At 44.6% G+C, this 18375-nt stretch overlaps 1 protein-coding gene and 1 long non-coding RNA gene across 7 annotated transcripts in view; one reads left to right on the top strand and one right to left on the bottom strand.

Moving 5' to 3' along the window:
* PSD3 (pleckstrin and Sec7 domain containing 3) overlaps positions 1-18375 on the top strand; it is a 138773-nt gene that overhangs the window by 115421 nt on the left and 4977 nt on the right. For 3 of the 6 annotated variants that reach the window (XM_015849599.2, XM_032441492.1, XM_015849600.2), the window contains one exon: positions 15942-18312. The exons of the other annotated variants lie outside the window; for them this stretch is intronic. In XM_015849599.2, coding sequence (XP_015705085.1) covers positions 15942-16127 — 186 coding nt within the window. In that variant the 3' untranslated portion in view covers positions 16128-18312. Of the gene's footprint in view, positions 1-15941; positions 18313-18375 lie in introns of those variants that run through there. 6 annotated transcript variants of the gene reach the window in all.
* Positions 8991-11840, bottom strand: LOC116652542. The gene is made up of 3 exons (XR_004305694.1): positions 11756-11840; positions 11000-11191; positions 8991-10243 (listed from the first exon to the last, which is right to left on the bottom strand). It is a non-coding gene; the product is annotated as an uncharacterized LOC116652542 (long non-coding RNA).

The raw sequence follows: 18375 nt of genomic DNA, 5'->3' as shown, positions 1-18375 counted from the left end.
CACAGCGGGGCTGTGAGGTTTTGTTTGGAAACTGGTAAGAAAGGTATTTTTTTCTTACCAAGATCTCTCTGAATGACTATTTTTGAGATGGTTATTTATTTGTGTGTGTGTGTTTTTTTCTCCTAGAAACTTGGAATATTGCCTTAGATGAATAGCAAGACTTGAGGTAGTTATGCTATCTTTCCACAGTATGCTATGGGATGTCAGACTTTTTCTTTGCTATTCCTGTATTTCCCATCCTGGTTACATCAAAACTCTGTGAGTTTCTGGACCTAATACATGTTCATGGGTTAGTATTTCTTCTAACAAATTGATGGTGAAGAGGAGTGGGTGTTATACTTAGGAAGGTGTATTTAATGCCTTCTCTAATGTCCAAATGAATGTTTAATTGTTTGTAAAAGGTAATGTCAGTGCTGATCACTACATCTTTTCCTGTTTTGTCTTCTCATCTGACTAAGTCAACTCTGAGCACATTCTCTTTATTCTTCATTGTCCATTTTCAGTTTACATTTCCAAGTAATAAAACTATCAAGTGAACCCAGAAGGTTATATATACAGCTAAAACCTCCACAGTCGGCAGAAGTCTTTTGCTATTTATAAATAATCTAGCATGAGAGAGTGACTTCAACCCAGAGTAAAGCACAAATAGTTCTAAAGTTGTCATGGATATCTCTAGATTTGAAATTGGAAGAGTTCTTAAGATAGATAGCAAAGTACCGATATGCTGTCATGGCCTCCTAAATGACAAGACAAGGGCAAAAATACCTGGAGGCTTTTAAGAGCCTGGAGCATTATGAAGAGAATGATATGGTGATGACCCAGGTTTTCATCTGTTATGTCATCAGATTTTCCTGCTCTGTCTTTCTATGTTTGCTGCTGCTAAACAGATGTTTTTCAGAAGAAATTACACCACCCACCATACTAATCATTTCTCCCCAAAATTGGGCCATGCTAGAAGAGATGAACTACTTACTACACCACAGATTGCCACCACTCTGGGATTGCTTTCATGATCATATTTGTTACAGGATCTCTCTTCTGGTCACCATTCCACAGCTAATTTTTGGGTGGATAAGGCACATAAATGATGTGAATCTTTCTTTTGTTGATTATCTGAAGCACACCAATTCTTCTTAGAGAAGATCTAAGGTAAACAGTGGAAAACTGTAGGGTCCCCTATGCTCAAAGCAGTCTATCAGCAGTACTGTATGAAGCTGACATTATCCCAGTAGGAACTTCAGAAAAAACATACACAGATGTAGCAGAACTGGGCCAGTCATGGGCAAGTAATATCAGTCTTACAGAGCACCTGAAGCAGAGAAAGGAAGGGATGAAAAAGAGGCAAAAATGTTCTAGAAACAGAAATGGTGATGAGTAAGATAGAAAATCAGGTGAAGAACGAAGGATGGGGGAATATTCTGGAGGGAGGAGTGCCTGTGCCTATGAACAGTGGTGCTGCTGATTTACAGACCCAAGTTAGAGGCAATTCCTGTGTGACAACTCATTGACTTTCCATCAGGTCTGTGTCTGAAAAAATTGGCGTGGGGGTGGGTTGCAGAAGGATAGGTTTGCACCCTGGTTACAGGTCATGCAGAGAGGGAAAGGTGGTGGATTTGTAACTGAATGGTAGCTCTGTGCAACGCGTAGCATGTAGAAGTACTGGTTAACAGCTCTGTAATTGTATAATAGTGGAGAAAATAGTATAATTGTAGACAAGTGAGAGTTTTATGTTTATTGGGTAATTGGTATGTTCCTTATTTAATAGCTTGACCAGTTTCTTAGTAGTGGTTTGAGTTGGTTCCTGAAATAAGTTGAAAGGGGAGAAAGGCTCCAGGACAGGTTCCACCTAGTGTAAACTTGGTCCAGCCACTACAAGTTTAATGACTCAGGCAATTAAAAAGATGTAAGAATATTTGAAACTATTTGAATTGTGCAGGAGCTTTGCCAGGGGCCACAAGGTAAAAGAGGATTAATACTGAGAATGCAAAAATGACAGTAAAAGGACGTTTTGAGAAATCAAGGTCTGTGAGTTTAAAATCTTGGGGACAGACTTCTATAGTGCAGAAGCATCGTGTTTTCTCTAAGAACAAACACTACTTGTCTGCACATGTGAAGGCATTGGTGGGTCTTTATCTGTGCGGTCTTGAAATGTAGGTGAAATGTACAGATGGCTAGAAAACTGCAGAAGACTGCAGAATATAGCATCAAGGATAGGAAGCTCTGTGGAAAAAAATGTCAGGATTTGCAGCAGGGGAGAGCAACAAGGAATGGTTTGAAAGCCTAAAGCAAGGAGAAAACTGAGCAAGAGTGTAAAGAAATAGCATGGGAGGCAAGTGAACTGCATACAGATCCATCTACCACTTGGAAAAAGCAATCCATTAATAAGAAAGGAGCAGCCACCTATGAAGGTTGCCTAACACCTTTCTTTGTCTTCTGGCAAAAAGTTCGTGTTCCCCCACTGTTTGCAGGGGAGATCTGAACACTGTCAGGGTTGCCGTGAGGTCAGGAGAGGGTGCTGTGTGCTGGCCTTCAGAGAAGACTCTCAGAGGTAGCCAAGATAAGTACTCCTTTCTGTGCTTTGTAGCTTGGAAGACAGCAGCATCCCTGGGTCTGTGTGCTGGCTGCTGGATGTGGAATGTCTTTGTGGGGAAAAGCAGGGAAATAAAAACTCACAGACAGCAAGCTTTCCCTTGCATCACTGTGCAGAGATTGTTCAAAAGAAAACAAAAAACAGTGGAGTTTGTGTTTGTTTGTTTTATTTTTATTTTTTTTTCCCCTGAAGGAACTGTCTTTGTCAGACATAAATCATCCTTCTGTCCATCCCCCTCACCCTTTGACTCTGTGCTCAGAAGTGCTCAGTAGAGATGTTACGTCACCTCTTTGAGAAGATGAATATTTTTTAATTGGTTTGAGCAAGCTTCACCCTTCTGCCCACACGTCCAGTGTTAAAGAACAGCACTTTGTCTTTTCAGATGAATTCCAGCCACAGCCTGTAGGGATGTGTGTGTCTCTAGAAACTTGTGGTGGATACAATCACCAGAGCAGGTGTGTGCTTGAAGGTAGATTGGATAAGGTGACGACTGGGGCACTGCTGTGATGGCAGGTGTGGAAAGCATTCCTGATGAGACAAAAGCATGTGTGATATCCACCTCTCAGTGCATGCTGCCCTCCCCATCCAGAGCTGTACTCTGCTGGAACATGAAGTCCTGAGGCTGGGGTGGATGGAACCAGAATAATTTGTGGTGTGATGCAGACAGCAATTGCACACCTGGCCCTGGCTTCTCGCAGAGTGATGCTTGCTATGGTAGGCTCTTGAAGTGGGCTGTGCCTGGGGTGGCAGCACTCTCCCTGTCTGGGCTGAAACAGTCCTGCTGGGATGGTTTTGTGGGGGCCTCACAGCTACCCAATGATAGCAACCATGGTGTAAAACCCGAATCTCTGCTACTGCCGCTGTACCCACGCTGCGTTTCTCAGGCAACTGAGGTGTGGGCGGCAGTTAGAGGTTGTAATTGTTTCTGGGGGGAAAAAAAAAAAGGAAAAAAAGAAACGAAAAAACCACACACACACACATGAAAAAACGACCCCCCCAAAAAAGAAAAAAACCAAACAACAACAACAAAAACACAGGGAAAGAAGTGCTCTTTCTGTTTAGCTGCAATTCCTGACTGCACTTTAGACAAATTGTCAGAATCCACATTCCTGTTGGCAGGGAGCCAGACTCCCTGGCACGCTGATTAAACGGTGTGTGGGCAAAACGTAGGCAGGTGGTGGGGACCCGGTACAGTGAAACCTCAGAGAGCCTTGTTTTCATTTGCTGCTTTTTTTCCTTTCTTTCTTTTTTTTTTTTCTCCCTCCCAATTCCTCTTCAGTTTTCTGACCATCCCTCATTGGCTCTGTTTTGAATCTTGAACCTCTGATGTTGGGAGCTGAGAAGATCAGTGAACCCAGAGCAGCAGCTGCTCATGGTAAATAATCCTCACTGGCAGGTAAACCGGCAGGAGTGCAGTAAAACTGCTGGAGAGACCCGAAACGTTGGACTACAGCAATAAAAAGGAAATTCTTACAGGTGGATGGGACTCTTCTTCCAGCCGCCCATCTGGACATGAAAGAATGTGCTCCAGCTTCAGTCTCCCTGATTGCTCTGTCCATGAGGGCCCTGGGCTCTGACACCAGTGCTGGGGAGTTTCAGACACCAGCCCTTCTGGTGCTTGAACCTCTCAGCCATGGCATTTCCACAGCATTGTGTATGTAGACTGGGGACGTTTGCGTTGCTACCAGGATATTGTTCTATCTGACAAGGTGGGATCCCTTGGTTTAGATTGTCCTGCATGTTCACTAACCTTTTGTTTGTTCTTTTATCATTTCTCCTAAGGGTTATTTGCACACTGTCAGAAAGGAAAGATGAGTTGATGAAGCCTCTGTGGCCACAGCATGCATCACATGGATGCTCTATCTTTTCAGGAATACAATGGTGGAGCTCCACTGTAACTCCACTTCCATGTCCCTTCACTTCCACGTGGCAGATGATGCCACCACAAAGGGCTTAGCTGCATAGCTGCATCTGAGAAGAGGTAACTGCTTTAAAATGCATGGGATGTACTGCATCAAACACATTGGCACTCTGATTCAGATGACCCCCATGCAGTCTGGCTTCCGGAGTGCTGCATGCTCAATCCTGCAAGAGTCTCTTAAAGTCTGAACACGTTCCCCACAGCAATTTGATTCACATCTTTAGCTAATTCCTCTTGAACTTTCTAAGAGATCTGGCACAAACAAGTCCCTAGAGGTATTTTACAGCCCTCTGGGCTCTTGCTGTGCTCATGATTCATCAGATGCCTCTTCATGTTTAGCTCAGAGTGTAGTCTGACTGACAGGGCCTCCTTGCCAAGCATTAGGAGATGCAGATGTCCTCCAGGGGACATATGGCAATCATGCAGTTTGGGGCTTGACCACCCTTGGTTCAGAAGGTGCCCAGGAATCCAGCCCACCCCAGCCTGATCTGATGTGTGCCTGGGAGCCAGAAAGACTTCACCCCTACCTTCGCTGAGAGCAGACAGAGGCTAAGGCTGAGTGCATGTGCCAGTTCTTCTTGTACTGTTTAAGTGCAAACTCCAGGGCAGGGGCCTTGACCACATTCAACAGTAATAAATATTAATCCCCATGATTTGCAAACTGCAAGGCTTTTGGAGACTGGCATGGCTTTAATGGAAAGCACAAAAGGCCTGGCACAATGTTTTATGAGCCCTGGAGATGGTTTAACTTGTTTGAATGCATACTTGGCTTTGAGTCACAGATGTGATCAATCAAAGGAGCAGTCCTTTCCTTCTGACTCACCAAGGCTGTTTCTGTGAATTTGAGGGGTTTAAATATCCATTTGACTCAATTCAAGCTTCTAGGAGTCAGACTTGAAAAAAATCTGGCTGCCAAAACCACAGGGATAGCAACTGACCCTGGCTCTGGCAAGGTTAAGGTAAGGGATAAGTGGTGTGGGTTCTAAAGGCAGAGACCATGTCTTCAGCTTTCACCAGCTGAGAGCTGAGCTCTGCAGGCCATGAAATGCAAATTTGCTGGGGTGTCAAACCTAAAAAAAAAAACAAACCACAAAAACAAACAAACAAACAAAAAAATCCAACTTTAAACAACAGAAAAAATGAAGAAATCCTGCAAACCCTAACCCAGCTCTCTGCAGTAAGCTTTTCAAGATTGCCATCCCATGCCTTAGCATCCTGGTTTTGCTTAGGGACCATCCCCATTTATCCATTCAGGTCCTTCCATTGCAGTGCCGTTTTTAATTCCACATTTCCTCAGCACATATACCAAGAGTTCCTATAGGTTTCTGCAGCACTTGGCCTGTTCTTCTTTGAATGATGAAAAGCTGCCATAGTTGATTCTTGCTGTTGTTTCTGGTCAGGTTGTGATGGGTGTGAGAAAACACTGCATTTGTTTGGCTGCTTGTATTAGCTATAGCATTGTCTAGCTGAAGTTTGGCATCCTTTGTTCCCATCTTTCCATGTGAAGGCTTCCCAGTAAACACCTTTTCCTGTGCCATACCTCTCTTTTACTGGGCTGTAGATTTTGTACTATTTGCTTTCTCTACAAGGGCAGAGACAGCTGCCTCTGCTCACCATGCGTGGAGCGCCTATCTGGGATCTCAGAGGTCTTCTCTGAGAGGCAGTTTGGATCTTTCAGGTTTCTGTCATTGCAGACATGTAGAAAAATCAGTGATTGCCTTAGAACAAAACAGCCATACCTACAGTCAGAGGTCAAAATCCCTCTATGCAGCCTGTCTCAGCTGTGACACCTACTGGATAAGGTTTTCCAAATGACTAATGCAAAACAAAATTTCCATGATAGATACTGCTCAGCCTTTGTACTTCAGACATAAAACTGTGAGAGCGCATCCAAAGGAGGGCTACAAAGATGGGGAAGGGTCTGAGGGCATATTGTGTGGGGATGTTGAGGTCCCTCAAGGTGCTCAGTGCAGAGCAGAGGAGCTGAGGGGACCCCTCATGGCAGCTGCAGATCCTCATAGGGAGTGGAGGGCAGCGCTGAGCTCTGCTCTGTGTGACAGTGACAGGGCCCGAGGGAACAGCATGGAGCTGTGCCAGGGGAGGGATGGATGGGGGTCAGGGAAAGGGTCTGCGCCAGAGGGTGGTGGGCACGGCCCCAGTGCTGGAGTTCAGGATGTGTTTAGACACTGCTCTCAAACACAGTTTGGATTTTGTGTGGATCTGTGAGGAGCCAGGTGCTGGACTCAATGATCCTTATGGGCCCCTTCTAACATGGGATAGCCTGTGGTCTGTGCCCCCCACTACTTGCTCTGGTTGCATCATATTTTGTCTTCTCCCCATAGTGATGTCCTCTAGGCAGAAATGAAGCAGAAAAAGACCAAGTCATTCTCTCACCTGGGAATCTGTGAGCATATACACGATGTGAATTCCCATCTCCCACTCCAGGGTCACTCTCCTCTTGTAGCTGCCTTGAGTACTTTGGCAGCTTTACCTCCTTTATGAGGATCATCCCATGTTGGTCTTACTCTTCAGTGCTGCTCTCAGTTTAGTTCAGAATTTGTCAGCAGAGAAAACTTCACAATTAAGGCTAACACCTCAAGCATATCTACAGCTCTCCTCTCTGAAAACCCCTGTTAAAGTTCAGACAGATTTATTAGCGGTCACTTGTATTGCAGTCATCACCCCAGTTCAAAGTAATGTTATGCTAAGCAACATGCAAGCCCCCCATGGTTTCACACTATTGTTTGGATCCATTTGCTCTCAAAAGATTTATACTCAAACTGAAATTCAGAGGTAAGTGCTTTATTGGGCTTTTTGCAGTAGAGTCAGGATGCACTGTCTGGCTGCAGAGCAAAAACATTAGCAGACAAAATAGTTGGAACAGACAGATAAAGGAAGTCAAAGAAACAGGCACACAGTGATCATTTTGCCCACAGTCAGATAGTTATTGTTTTACTGTTCTATAAAATTGTTATTGTGCACAATAAACAAAAACAGCAGTAGCTTGGATTGAGGGCAGAGGTTGGTGCTGCCATGTTCAGTAGCCGTCATCCTGACAGGTGATAGGAGGAAAGCACAACTACAAAACTAAGAATGGAAGTTCTGCTCTTTCACTCAGCTTGGAAGGATAGTATTGCGAATTAAGATGCAGGTTACCCCTTATTTAATAGAAATATTCACCAACCCAATATTAAATAACTTTACAGATTTTTTTAAAAATTACTGTAGCTTACTCTTGGAGTTGTGGGGCCACTGCAAGAGACAGTCCAGCAGAAGGCTGTTAAGTAGATGAAAGAATGGAGATCTTCCATTCCGTTCCTCACAGGAGTGAGGAAAGGCTAAGGTTGCTGGGGCCATCCAGCATCAAGAAAAGAAGGTTCCGGGAGGATCTTAGTAGTATGTGTAAATACCTGGAGGGAGGGTGCAAAAGGGATGGAGACAGGCTCTCTTCAGTGGTGCCCAGTGCCAGGACAAGAGGCAGTGTGCACAAACTGGAGCACAGGAGGTTCCTACAGAACATCAGGCAGCAGTTCTGTGCTGTGAAGGTGGTGGAGCACTGCCACAGGTTGCTCAGAGAGATGATGGAGTCTTCTTGGAGAACTTCAAAAGCAGACTGGGTATGGGCCTGGGCACCCTGCTTTAGCTGTTCCTGCTGGAGCAGGGTTGGGCCAGATGGACACAGATGTCCCTGCCAACCTCAGCCATTCCATGTGTTCAGTTCTGTAATTTTCCTGCTTAAGCACAGCATAAATTATACAGCACTGGCCAAGTGTCCTTACTAATTTCACTCTGCAAGCAATCATAAAACATTTAGGTCTAATATGAAATATTCAAGTTCTTCTCTGATTGTTTTTGAATCCTTTATCTATAATTCAAAGAATTCACTGCCACAGCAATTATTAACCATGGATATATTGGATTACAAGAAAGCTGAGGAAGAGAGAGAAGGATATTGAAAACTGAAGGAGTTACCAAAACTAAAACAAAACACTCGTGAATGAAGAATTTTCCTTGGGTACTGAAAACAAGAATTAGTCCCTGGTTTTAAGGCCAGGAAAACTTCGTTGGTAAGTGCTAGAGGCGTTCTGCAAAGCACTGCATGGGGTTACTATTACTGGCTCTAAGCTGTCCTTGTGCCAGATGAGCTGCCTGACCTCCCTGTGTTTCCCAGCTTTCCACAGTGGTGCGCCACAGAGTGTCACCCTGCAGCTCCCACACATCTGAGCCAGGAAAGTCCCACTGGAAAGATTTCAGGGCACGTACTTTGTGTGTCACTTGAAAAAAAAATAATAATTCCCATCATACCATTGTCAAAAAGAGCACCAAACCTTCTGATCTCCTGTGGTGCTTACCTCACAAGCACTTTGGGAAGAGGATGGTGGGGTGGGGGTGCAGAGTGAGAGCCTTCAGTCTCAAAGTCCCTCTTGCTCTTTCTTGCAGCTGCACTCTATCTGAAACCCACCAGCTTCTAGAGGTCAAGTATCCTCTTTGTCTCTTCCCTGAACACCCCTGCTCCAGGCTTTCTGCACCCATGAGCCCAAGTCCTGCATGCTCCTGCTGCTCTAACATCTCGCAGAACACCAGTGCTGGGGTAACTGGCCCTGGGACCCTGAAGTACAGCTCCTTTTTGCTGCTGTGCTCCCATCATTTGCCTTCTGGCTTTCCCAGCCGCACAGCTCCTGCCCTCCTTCAAGTTGCCCACCTGACTGATTGCATTTTGCTGCAGGGTATTGTTGGGGGGTTGGTGAGATATGGGAGGGGACAGAACTGCTAGATGAAGTTTGGCTTTCCTCTCTGGCCAAAATAGTCACTGCTATGATTATTCACCCTTTCCCAGCTATTAGTGGCTTGTAGGCGTATAGAGTTTCAAGAAAAGCATCATCTATTTTCAAGCTAGATAAAGAAATCAGCTACTAGTTATGTTTCTGAATAGAAATGTGAATTTTTGTAGAGACAAACATGCATTTGTTATTACTGAGGAGCTGAATACTTCTGAAAACCTGGCTCTGTGTTGCTACTTGCAGTTCTGAGTGTGATGTAGTTGCGGGTGGGGACAGTTCAGTGGTGGGAGCTTTCACGTGGATTAGTAGCACAATAGGCGCAGGAGCAGAAGGAACAGTTTGTGCATTGCATCACAGCAACTAAGAAAGGCATATGTGAAATATCACCCTCCCATCAGCCACGCAGGAATACATCTCAGTTCTTTCTTTCTCAGCCAGCTCCTGCTTCAGGGGCAGAGAGGAACCAAGCCCTGTGTTGGGACTGTTGTCAATGATTGCAGAGGAAAGGGCCGTCCTTGATGAAGTGGTTATCATGCAAACCTTGTGCCTGCTTCAGGAGAGCTGGGACTTAGCATTCTTTCTGAGCAAAGGGAAAGGAAGGATTGAGCAGGGCAAACCACTGTGCATTTTAAACAGCTTTGATTCTGGGTTGGAGTTTTATGTTAAATACCATGATTCATCTCTATTTATTTTGTTAAGCAGTGAGCAAGCAGAAAGTCTAGCAGCTAAAATGATGTGCCTGAAAGACTCCTGGCAGGCAATCCATCAAGCAAGTATTGATTAGTACTGCCACAGGAACCATTTTGCACACTAAGACCTTTATTCTTTACTCTGACAAATGCTCACTTAGATGTAAATTAGCTGAAGGTGTCCTTCTCTCACACTGTAGGGCTGAATTGGGAATGAAGGTTTGGTCCTCAAAGGGCAGAAGTGTGGAGAGCATGGTAAGATCTATGAGGGGGGGAAAAAAAAAAGTCTTAAAAGTCTTAAGGTTCCACTGCTTGCAGGAGCTGTTATTTTTTGTACACACACATACACAGACACGTATATAAATACTTAAAGGGAAAAAAAAAAAAAAAGAAGAAGAAGAAGCAGCAGCAGCATATAGAGAGAAGGTAAAACCAAGAATTTCCTCTGGGAGGTACCATGGTATGACTGGAAAGTGCTCTACCACGCTCAAATGGCCCCGTGGAGGCTTGCTGGTACTGGCCAGCCTGGCCTGTCTTGCCTCCCATGGAGCAGAGTCAGCAGATGCAGTTAACTCACTTAGCTTTACATTATGGCGGGGGACTTCCCTGTGTTGCCCCAGCTGTGTGCATGTCAGTGCAGTGCATAGGGCCAGGCTGTGCTCTTCCAGAAGGGATTTAATCACAGTATCACAGTCTCATACATGTTGGAAGGGACCTTAGAGATCCTTAATGATACACCCTTGACACCTCCAACTGAATGGCTAGTTCTCCCTTAATTTTACAAATCTTTCTAATCTCATTGTAAATGTCAGACTTCAGTTTATAGCCATTAGTTCCCATTGCACCTTTCTCTGCTTGATTAAACAGCCTTTCAGGATCCAGTGTTTTCCAGAGATGCTTTTACACTGCAGTTATGGGCTCTTTGGTTACTTCTCAACCCTCCACTTCTCTCAGTGTTGGGCACCTGCTCAGACCCTGGTGTTCACCAGAAGCCTATTCTAGCCCTCTCCCTACTTACCTGTACAGGACTGAGTACTCAGATGCAATATTACTCCTTCAGTTTCCTTTGTGTGGGCTGATGTGGGGTCACGCCTTTTGCCTGCCTCTCTGCAGAGACTTGGTAGAGGAACTTGCTTAGTATCCGGTACTGATGGCCAGAACACAGCCCTGCATTCCTTCTGGACTCCGCAGTGGTCTCTGGGTGAGTTTCCTAAGTTCAGAAGGCCAGATGGTCTTTGAGTTCCCTGAATTTCTTTGTGCTGTAGGCTATGAAAACAGGTGGTGGTGGTATATCTGCTGATTCCACATTGAACCAACTGTTCCCTGTTTTCTGCCCAAGCACTATGGTTGGAAGAGATGGTTCTTGCATTGTAACTAAAACCTTCTCCCAGACCCAGTGGAAATACAAGTTGACACAGTCAGTATGAGCCCATGCTTGGCTGTTTCTAAAAGTGGGATGAGTGGCTCTGTGTCGTCATGTATTACCTGTCTAACAGCAAAACCTAGTGACCCCAGCCAAAATCAGGGCTCACAGCCCACATGTTATATTGTAGTTTTATGGGATGCACTGTCATGGAAAACAAGACAAATCATACAGGGAGCAGCCCTGAGAGGAGATACAAATTCGTCAGGTTGGTGGTGGGTCACCAATAAACATCTGCCCACATCAGAGACATAATGGGTGGCTTTGCTGGTGGAGATAGGCTGTTATACAGTGACAATAACATAAAGATGGTAGTAAATATCCAAAAGGTTATTTACAGGAAAAACTCACCTATAGGAAGCCTTCAATCTGCTGGAAAACACCGAGGCAATCTCCACCAAGGAGCAATCTCCAAGAGATGCTGCCTTAGTGGTGGTCAGCCCTTAAATAAGGTCTAGAGGAGGTGGAGTCAAGCTCCATCCCTTCCAGGAGCACAGCTACATTACTCTCACCTGTGCTCCCGCAGCTGACCTGACACTTGCCTCAGCTGATTAATCAGAGGTTTAGGCTGTGATTATCAATTTCCCATACAGCTGTTAAGTATGACAGGTACACAGAGGTCAAATCTGGGGAAGGTCTTGGGTGTTCATCAACACAGTGCTTTAATGAAGCAGATGGCATTTAAATGCCCATCATCTGTGTCCAAATGCAGATGAGATTAATTCCCTGCCCTGGGACAGGTGCAGCACACATGAATTGCCCAGGCTGTTGTCTGTAAGAGCCCTGCATTAGCTCAATGTAGCAACAGCCCTGGTAGGCTGCAGCAAGGGCAGAGAACTGGGGGTCACTCTGCCCCACCTCCTGTGACCAGGGTGAGCTTCTGGCTCCTTAGATGCAGTACTGTCTCTATTGCCTAGAGAGGTCTCAGAGGACTTTCCTGTATGGTACTAGCTTAGTCCTCATGTGGCAACAGGCAAACACCTTACTATCCCACCTTGCTATCCCACAGTCTTTATCTGATACTGTTCGTTTAGGGACCTTACAATATTGTGGAAGTCAGCTGCTTGATCCATCTCATCAAAAGCAGCTAACACACCTGAAATGAAACAGTGCATCTGTGTTTCACCGGAGGATTCACAATTCAGTACACACTACCAATGCACCTGAAGTTGCACTAAAACAACCTGACTGTGAGGTGCGTGTTCCATTATGTCCTGGAGTGTTAGATCATGCAGGAAATACATGACAGAGGAGAAAGATGAACCAGTCTTTTCCAAGTCACTGCCTAAATCCACTTTCTGTCTTAGAGAAAATAGTTCATTACAATGCTTTACTGGCATTGATTTTAAATAACTTCAGCTTTGTTGGCTTCAGTGCAATTTTAGCACTGGCCAAAGCAAATTTGTTATAGATTCCATATCTCAATGTCTTTTGAGGCCAGTATTACATGTAATAATCTTAGCAAGGCTGTAAGTTGTATTCTTTCAGATGTTTTTGGGTTTATTTTCTCTTTTGCAGCTAATTATTCCAAGAACTGGTGGCAAGGGAGAAGGCGAACGCATCTGTGGAGACATGTTCAATTTCAGCTATTTAAGCAGCAATTAGTTGTAATCTCTCCTAATTTATTAACTTTGGCAGGATTTGGAATCACAAAGTATTAGTAGCAGTTAGACAGGGAGTTCATCAGCAACAGTTTATCTGTATGCTTCTAATTGAACCTCTCACGCATCTACTTCAGCCTATTAGAGTGCAGTGGTAGTACAGTGTGAATACACTGCTGTATAAACTGATGTGACCACACATGTTTTATTATTTGTAGTCACTGGAGACTCTCTGTTCTGTTCTGTTCCTTTGATCCTTGGGACTATTCTCACTTCACAGCTCAGGTGTGAAGTGTTGACTCCTCAGACTAGGGACAAGCAGAGAAAAAACATGGGGACACTCAGGGTAGGATTCAGCTGGGGCCCTGGTAGAGGAAAGTGTGCAACTGTGAATGATCAGAGTCTGATTCTGTCCCTGGTTTTACAGGACAGGGCTCAGAAGTGACACCTGCAGTCAGATTCACACATTGGCTTGGGTCTCATGCCCTGCTTCCCGTTCTGCTTTGCTGTGGTGGTGCCTCTTCACCACTTCTCAGCACCTTTCTTTGCTGTATGTGCTTCTGACTCTCTCCTTGTAATGTCTCTACATGTGGGTGCCAAAAAAGTGTTATCAAGACGCTCCAGTGCTGATGCAGTACCTTTACTGATTTTTCCAGTCTATACTATTGGCCAGCCACAAAAACAGGGCAAAGGGTGTATGCAGGAAAGATAACATGAAAAGTGGAGCAGACCTGAAAGACACACGATCAGTGTTTCACTAGCACTGGCATTCAGGCTGTAGACTCTCAGTGCCCACTGTATGGAAGCATTTTAGAGAGAGAGACTACACATTTGGTGGTGGTAGTACCTCAGCACTGGCTGCTGCTTTAGCCCAACTGTTCTAGATTCCTCTGGTGATGTTTACTGGGACAAAGGTTTCTTATCTCTGATTATATTTATTCCTCATTGGTTCCTCATTGCCAAAAGGCAGGAGGGCATGGAGCAGCATCTCCTGGAAGTTGGCAAATAGGATAGCACATATCCCCTTTTGTGAGCTCAACTCATCTTCTTGCATTCAAGACCATCTGGGTACCTGTATGCTTTCAGCCAGCCCTGTTGCTAAAAAACAGAGGTAGGGCTGCAGGAGGACGTCGAGATGTATGACATGCTAAGCCCTATACTTCTACAAAGAGAAGCAGATGCTGAGAAGGAAGGCTGAGTTGGAGGCTCCTGAAATGCCAGAGGCTGGCCCTAGGCTTTACTGTACTTCTGCTACCACAATGTTCCTTCTCTCTCACAGTGATGGGAAAAATCCATCAGCTTTGTCTCCTTTGGTCCCTGTCGCAAGTGTGATCACAATCACCTCCAGGAAGACCCATTCTGGTCTTATATATACATATACATCTTACACATATATACTCTGTGTATGCCACTGGTGCTCAAAAAAAGCCCCCACTGGTGCAACTCAAAAATCCTTGCTCTGGGGCATGGGAGGACAGGAAAGGCAAGCAAACGAGAAAGCACTTCTTGGGTGCAGACTTGGGCACAGGCCTGGCTCTGGTGAGTGCTTAGAGCAATAACTATGCTCACAAGGGACAGTAGCTGTCCTTTCTCAAGGCCAGGGCAAGGCAGCCAAGGGGGTCTCATCCCCAGGGCCTTACCAAGTCTGGTCCTCCTTCCCCTTGCCAGGGCACACATCTAGCCTTAACTATGTTGGCCCCCAGCACTGATCTTAGGATTTTGCTTTCCCTGCTGAGAAGTTAGGAGGCAACTCCTTGGTGGCCAGTGTACTCTCTGAAGCTTGTGGAGGCTTTGCAGACATGCCCTGCTGCATCCTATGTTGCTTCTTATGGAAACTGCTGTTAAGAAAACCTCACTAACCAAGGGAGCAGGGCTGGAAAATAGTCAGTACTCTGGAAATGCTCTCTACTGATGCTCTGTGTAAGCACTTACCTCAGTGTGCATTCCATCTCTAGAAACAAGAGAGGGGAACCCAAACAAACAATGGCAGTTGCCTCAAGAATATCCTGTCCTGGGGACTTCCTTAGTTTTGTTACAGCCTTTGTTACTTCTCTTTATGTGTTTAAAGCCTATTATTTGCAAATGTTTCCATATTCATGTGTTATTATGAGGGCAGAATTACCCAGCTGCCCATCCACTAAGACATTCAGTATTTGAGGCATTGCCTTAAGTTCCACTGATGACTTCTCTTTCTGAAATTAATCCTTCAGACCTTGAAGCTGTGTGAAATACTTACCTTTTTAAAAGGTCTGTTTACCTATCAGTGCTGGTAGGAAAGGGTGTATTTTCACATCACCACTGCATGTTCAGCTTCTGAGGGTATTCTGGTACCACCCTGGCATGCAGACTGCTCATCAGTGCCAGGTCAAGTTGCTGCTTTCATTACAATTCATTCCAAAAGGAACAGTGAAAGCTAGTGAGTTAGCTGCTAAGCGTTTCCCTACAAAGAGACCTTCTGAAGAGCAGTGACAGCCATTTCCCTTACCCTCTTTCCATCACACCATCCACTGGAGTAGTTAAATCTTCCATTTCCATGCCAGTAGGTGGCATTGCTTACTTTCTTAAGTGCCTCAAACCCGAGATAACATTCAGTCTCGCCTTGAGGTACCCTGCTAGTAAGTGGTACAGCCTTTCCCAACACTACTACAGCATCCAAACCCAGAGTCTGAAGTTAGGCTGGAAATCAAGCATTTTCCTGTTGGAAAGGCAGGAGCAGAAACAAGGTAGTTCTGTGCTGTAAAAAAAATTATAAACAGGGTAATGTGATGTGATTATTCTTGTTTTTAAAGAACTCCAGTACACGCCCTTATCATGAAATGTTTGAATGTTGTGTTGAGGGATATGATTTAGCTGGAAATTATTGGTAATGGTTGGACTGGATGATCTTCTAGGTCTTTTCCAACTTTGATAATTCTGTGATTCTGTGATTTCTACAGGGGCTTACCAAGAACGAAGACAGTCTACTCAATGGAACTGTGCCACCAGCAATTACAGTGCTGTCTTGCACTAGGTTGCAGTTATGGTTGCAATCGTGTCCTGTGCTACTCCATGGCACAGACAGCCAAGGATGTGACAATGCCATTTTGTCCCCAGTGGACAGACATTTCCTGTCCTGGAAATAAAGCACATGGGACTTAATTTCACTGTCATAAACTGGGGGAGTTTTCCAAGTGGATGTTGAAAGTTCCTGGTTTTGACACTGCAAATGCAACTTTGCTGAGAATCAGCACTCCAGGAAAGGGAACTTGGCTAAGTAGGGTTGGCCATAGTGCTGCCACAGGAGACTGGTGCCCACTGGCTACTGGGAGAGATGCGGCTTATAAGGAGAACGGCAAGCAGCACAAAGGCAACTGGAAGTCTGAATGGTGAAACCCCCAGATGTTGTCCTGCATCCAGGAAAAAAAAAAAACAAAAAAAAACAAAAAAAACCACAACCAAAAAAACCACTTAGATACATACATAACTTAAGGGAAAAATTCGGTGTCTCAAGTCTTTGTTGTCAGGGAGTATCCTAGAACACTGTCCCAGCAGCTGGTACTGCTCAATTAGACTTATGGGCAGAAGATTTATTCTCAGCCCACCCATGAGGGGACTACCAAAGAGGACAGACAGGATACATTAAGTGACGCGACTGAGATCACCCTGGACAGGTATCTCTGAATCAAGTGGCTATCATGTCTTGATGCTGGGAAGTAGAGGGCAAAGCACAACTTTTTAATTAACTGTCTCTGTATCGCTGCCCAGATCAATATGATAAGGTGTCCCACTGGAGCATCTAAACCTACCTAAAGGTGATGTGTCTCAAGTATAATGATGAGAGACTGTGTGATTCAATGGCTGCCTCTGAGGGGATTCTGTGCAGAGAACAGCCCGTAGAAAAAGGATTGAAGGTGAAAGCAGGCTTAGTTCAACCCTGGAGAACCATACAGCATAACCAAGGGGCATGGGTGATCAAATACCAATATTTTGCTATCTGTTAGAAAACTCTGCTTCTTGCTGTCAAGATGATGTGCTGCACATGCCATTGATCTAGCCCCAGAGGTCAGTATGACTATGCCTTTCTTTGCATGGCAAGTAGGCCATTATTTTCTGTGCTATGCATGGCATCTGACTCAGGTATGGAATGCATTTGATGTCTCATACAAGCTGGCTGTGGCAAAGACAATCAGGCTGCTTTTGGTTATGTAGTGATTTCCCTATCCTATCAAGAGCTGTACCCATATTTTGTTTAGAAAAGGCTCATTGGAATGCGTGTCCACCATTTCAGGAGTTCAATTAAATGAAATGGACCAAACTGTGTATGATCTCTCCCTTACAGCAGGAAACCTTGATCTATATCAAAGAAAGGCCAACCTTGGCCTTGATGACATAGGCCCAGGAACCTGTGCCACAGAGAAGGCACCCTGTTGGCAAGACCTCAGAGCACAGACGATGACTCCAGGCCACTTCCCTCTATACCCACATCTGAAAGGTTCTGTTTTCTACCTTATCCCTCCTGCTGCTGACCAGAGCTGAATAACTTGGCTTCTGAACACGAGCTGTGTAGCAAGTGCAAGGTCTGGGGAATACATTTCCTTATCAGGTGACCACTGTTAAATATTTTTCAGTTTGTATCATAATATTCCTTTGTCCCAGACAGAAGACTCTTGAATGAAGAATATAATTAGCATCAGACAATGCTCACTGTGAATTAAAATACTTTCAATTCCATTGTATGTTAATTCTATGGAGTCTACTTCAATTATTCTTTCATGATTTATTTTTAAATTGCTGCAAAGCACTAGAGTCTATTCTTCTTGGAAAGTGACGTATAACAAGGTGTGGGATGTTCTTATGGAAGGCGTCAGGTTGCCTTCTCACGCAGTGGCTTTACCATTTTTGGTTGCAGTATCGTAGGGAAAATTCGAGGGCAATTCAGGTCCCTGAACACATCTATCCAGTACCATTTTAGACATGTTCAAACTCTCTATCTAGAACAGACAGATCCATTATGGAACCTATTGGTCCACAAGGTTCACAGATAGCTGACCCCAAGGCATAGCTCCAGTAGTTCGTTCCTATGTAATGCAGTACAGATTATGTATTGTCTATTCATGTGCCAATGGAAGAAAAACACTGTTCGCTAACACTGGAGTTGTTTAGGGGAAATTAGCCCCTTGGGTTTAAAATCAGTTCATCACTTGCTTACTCAGTGTCATGCTTAGAACATCTTAGCCAGGATTGACTTGCAAAAGAAAGGGAGTGGAAAACAAAGAGGCTTGTATGCTAGGAAACCAGCTGGTTTAAATAAATTAGTGAATGTGCACGATGTCTGTTTTGATAATAAGAAATAACAGAAGTCTCTGTTTCACTTGTGTAATCAAGGAGCTG

Source organism: Coturnix japonica, chromosome Z (genome assembly GCF_001577835.2).
Source record: "Coturnix japonica isolate 7356 chromosome Z, Coturnix japonica 2.1, whole genome shotgun sequence".
In the NCBI taxonomy this organism is placed as follows: Eukaryota; Metazoa; Chordata; class Aves; order Galliformes; family Phasianidae; genus Coturnix; species Coturnix japonica.
The sequence above is the reverse complement of the archived record's forward strand: the minus strand, read 5'-3'. Positions and strand labels throughout refer to the sequence as shown.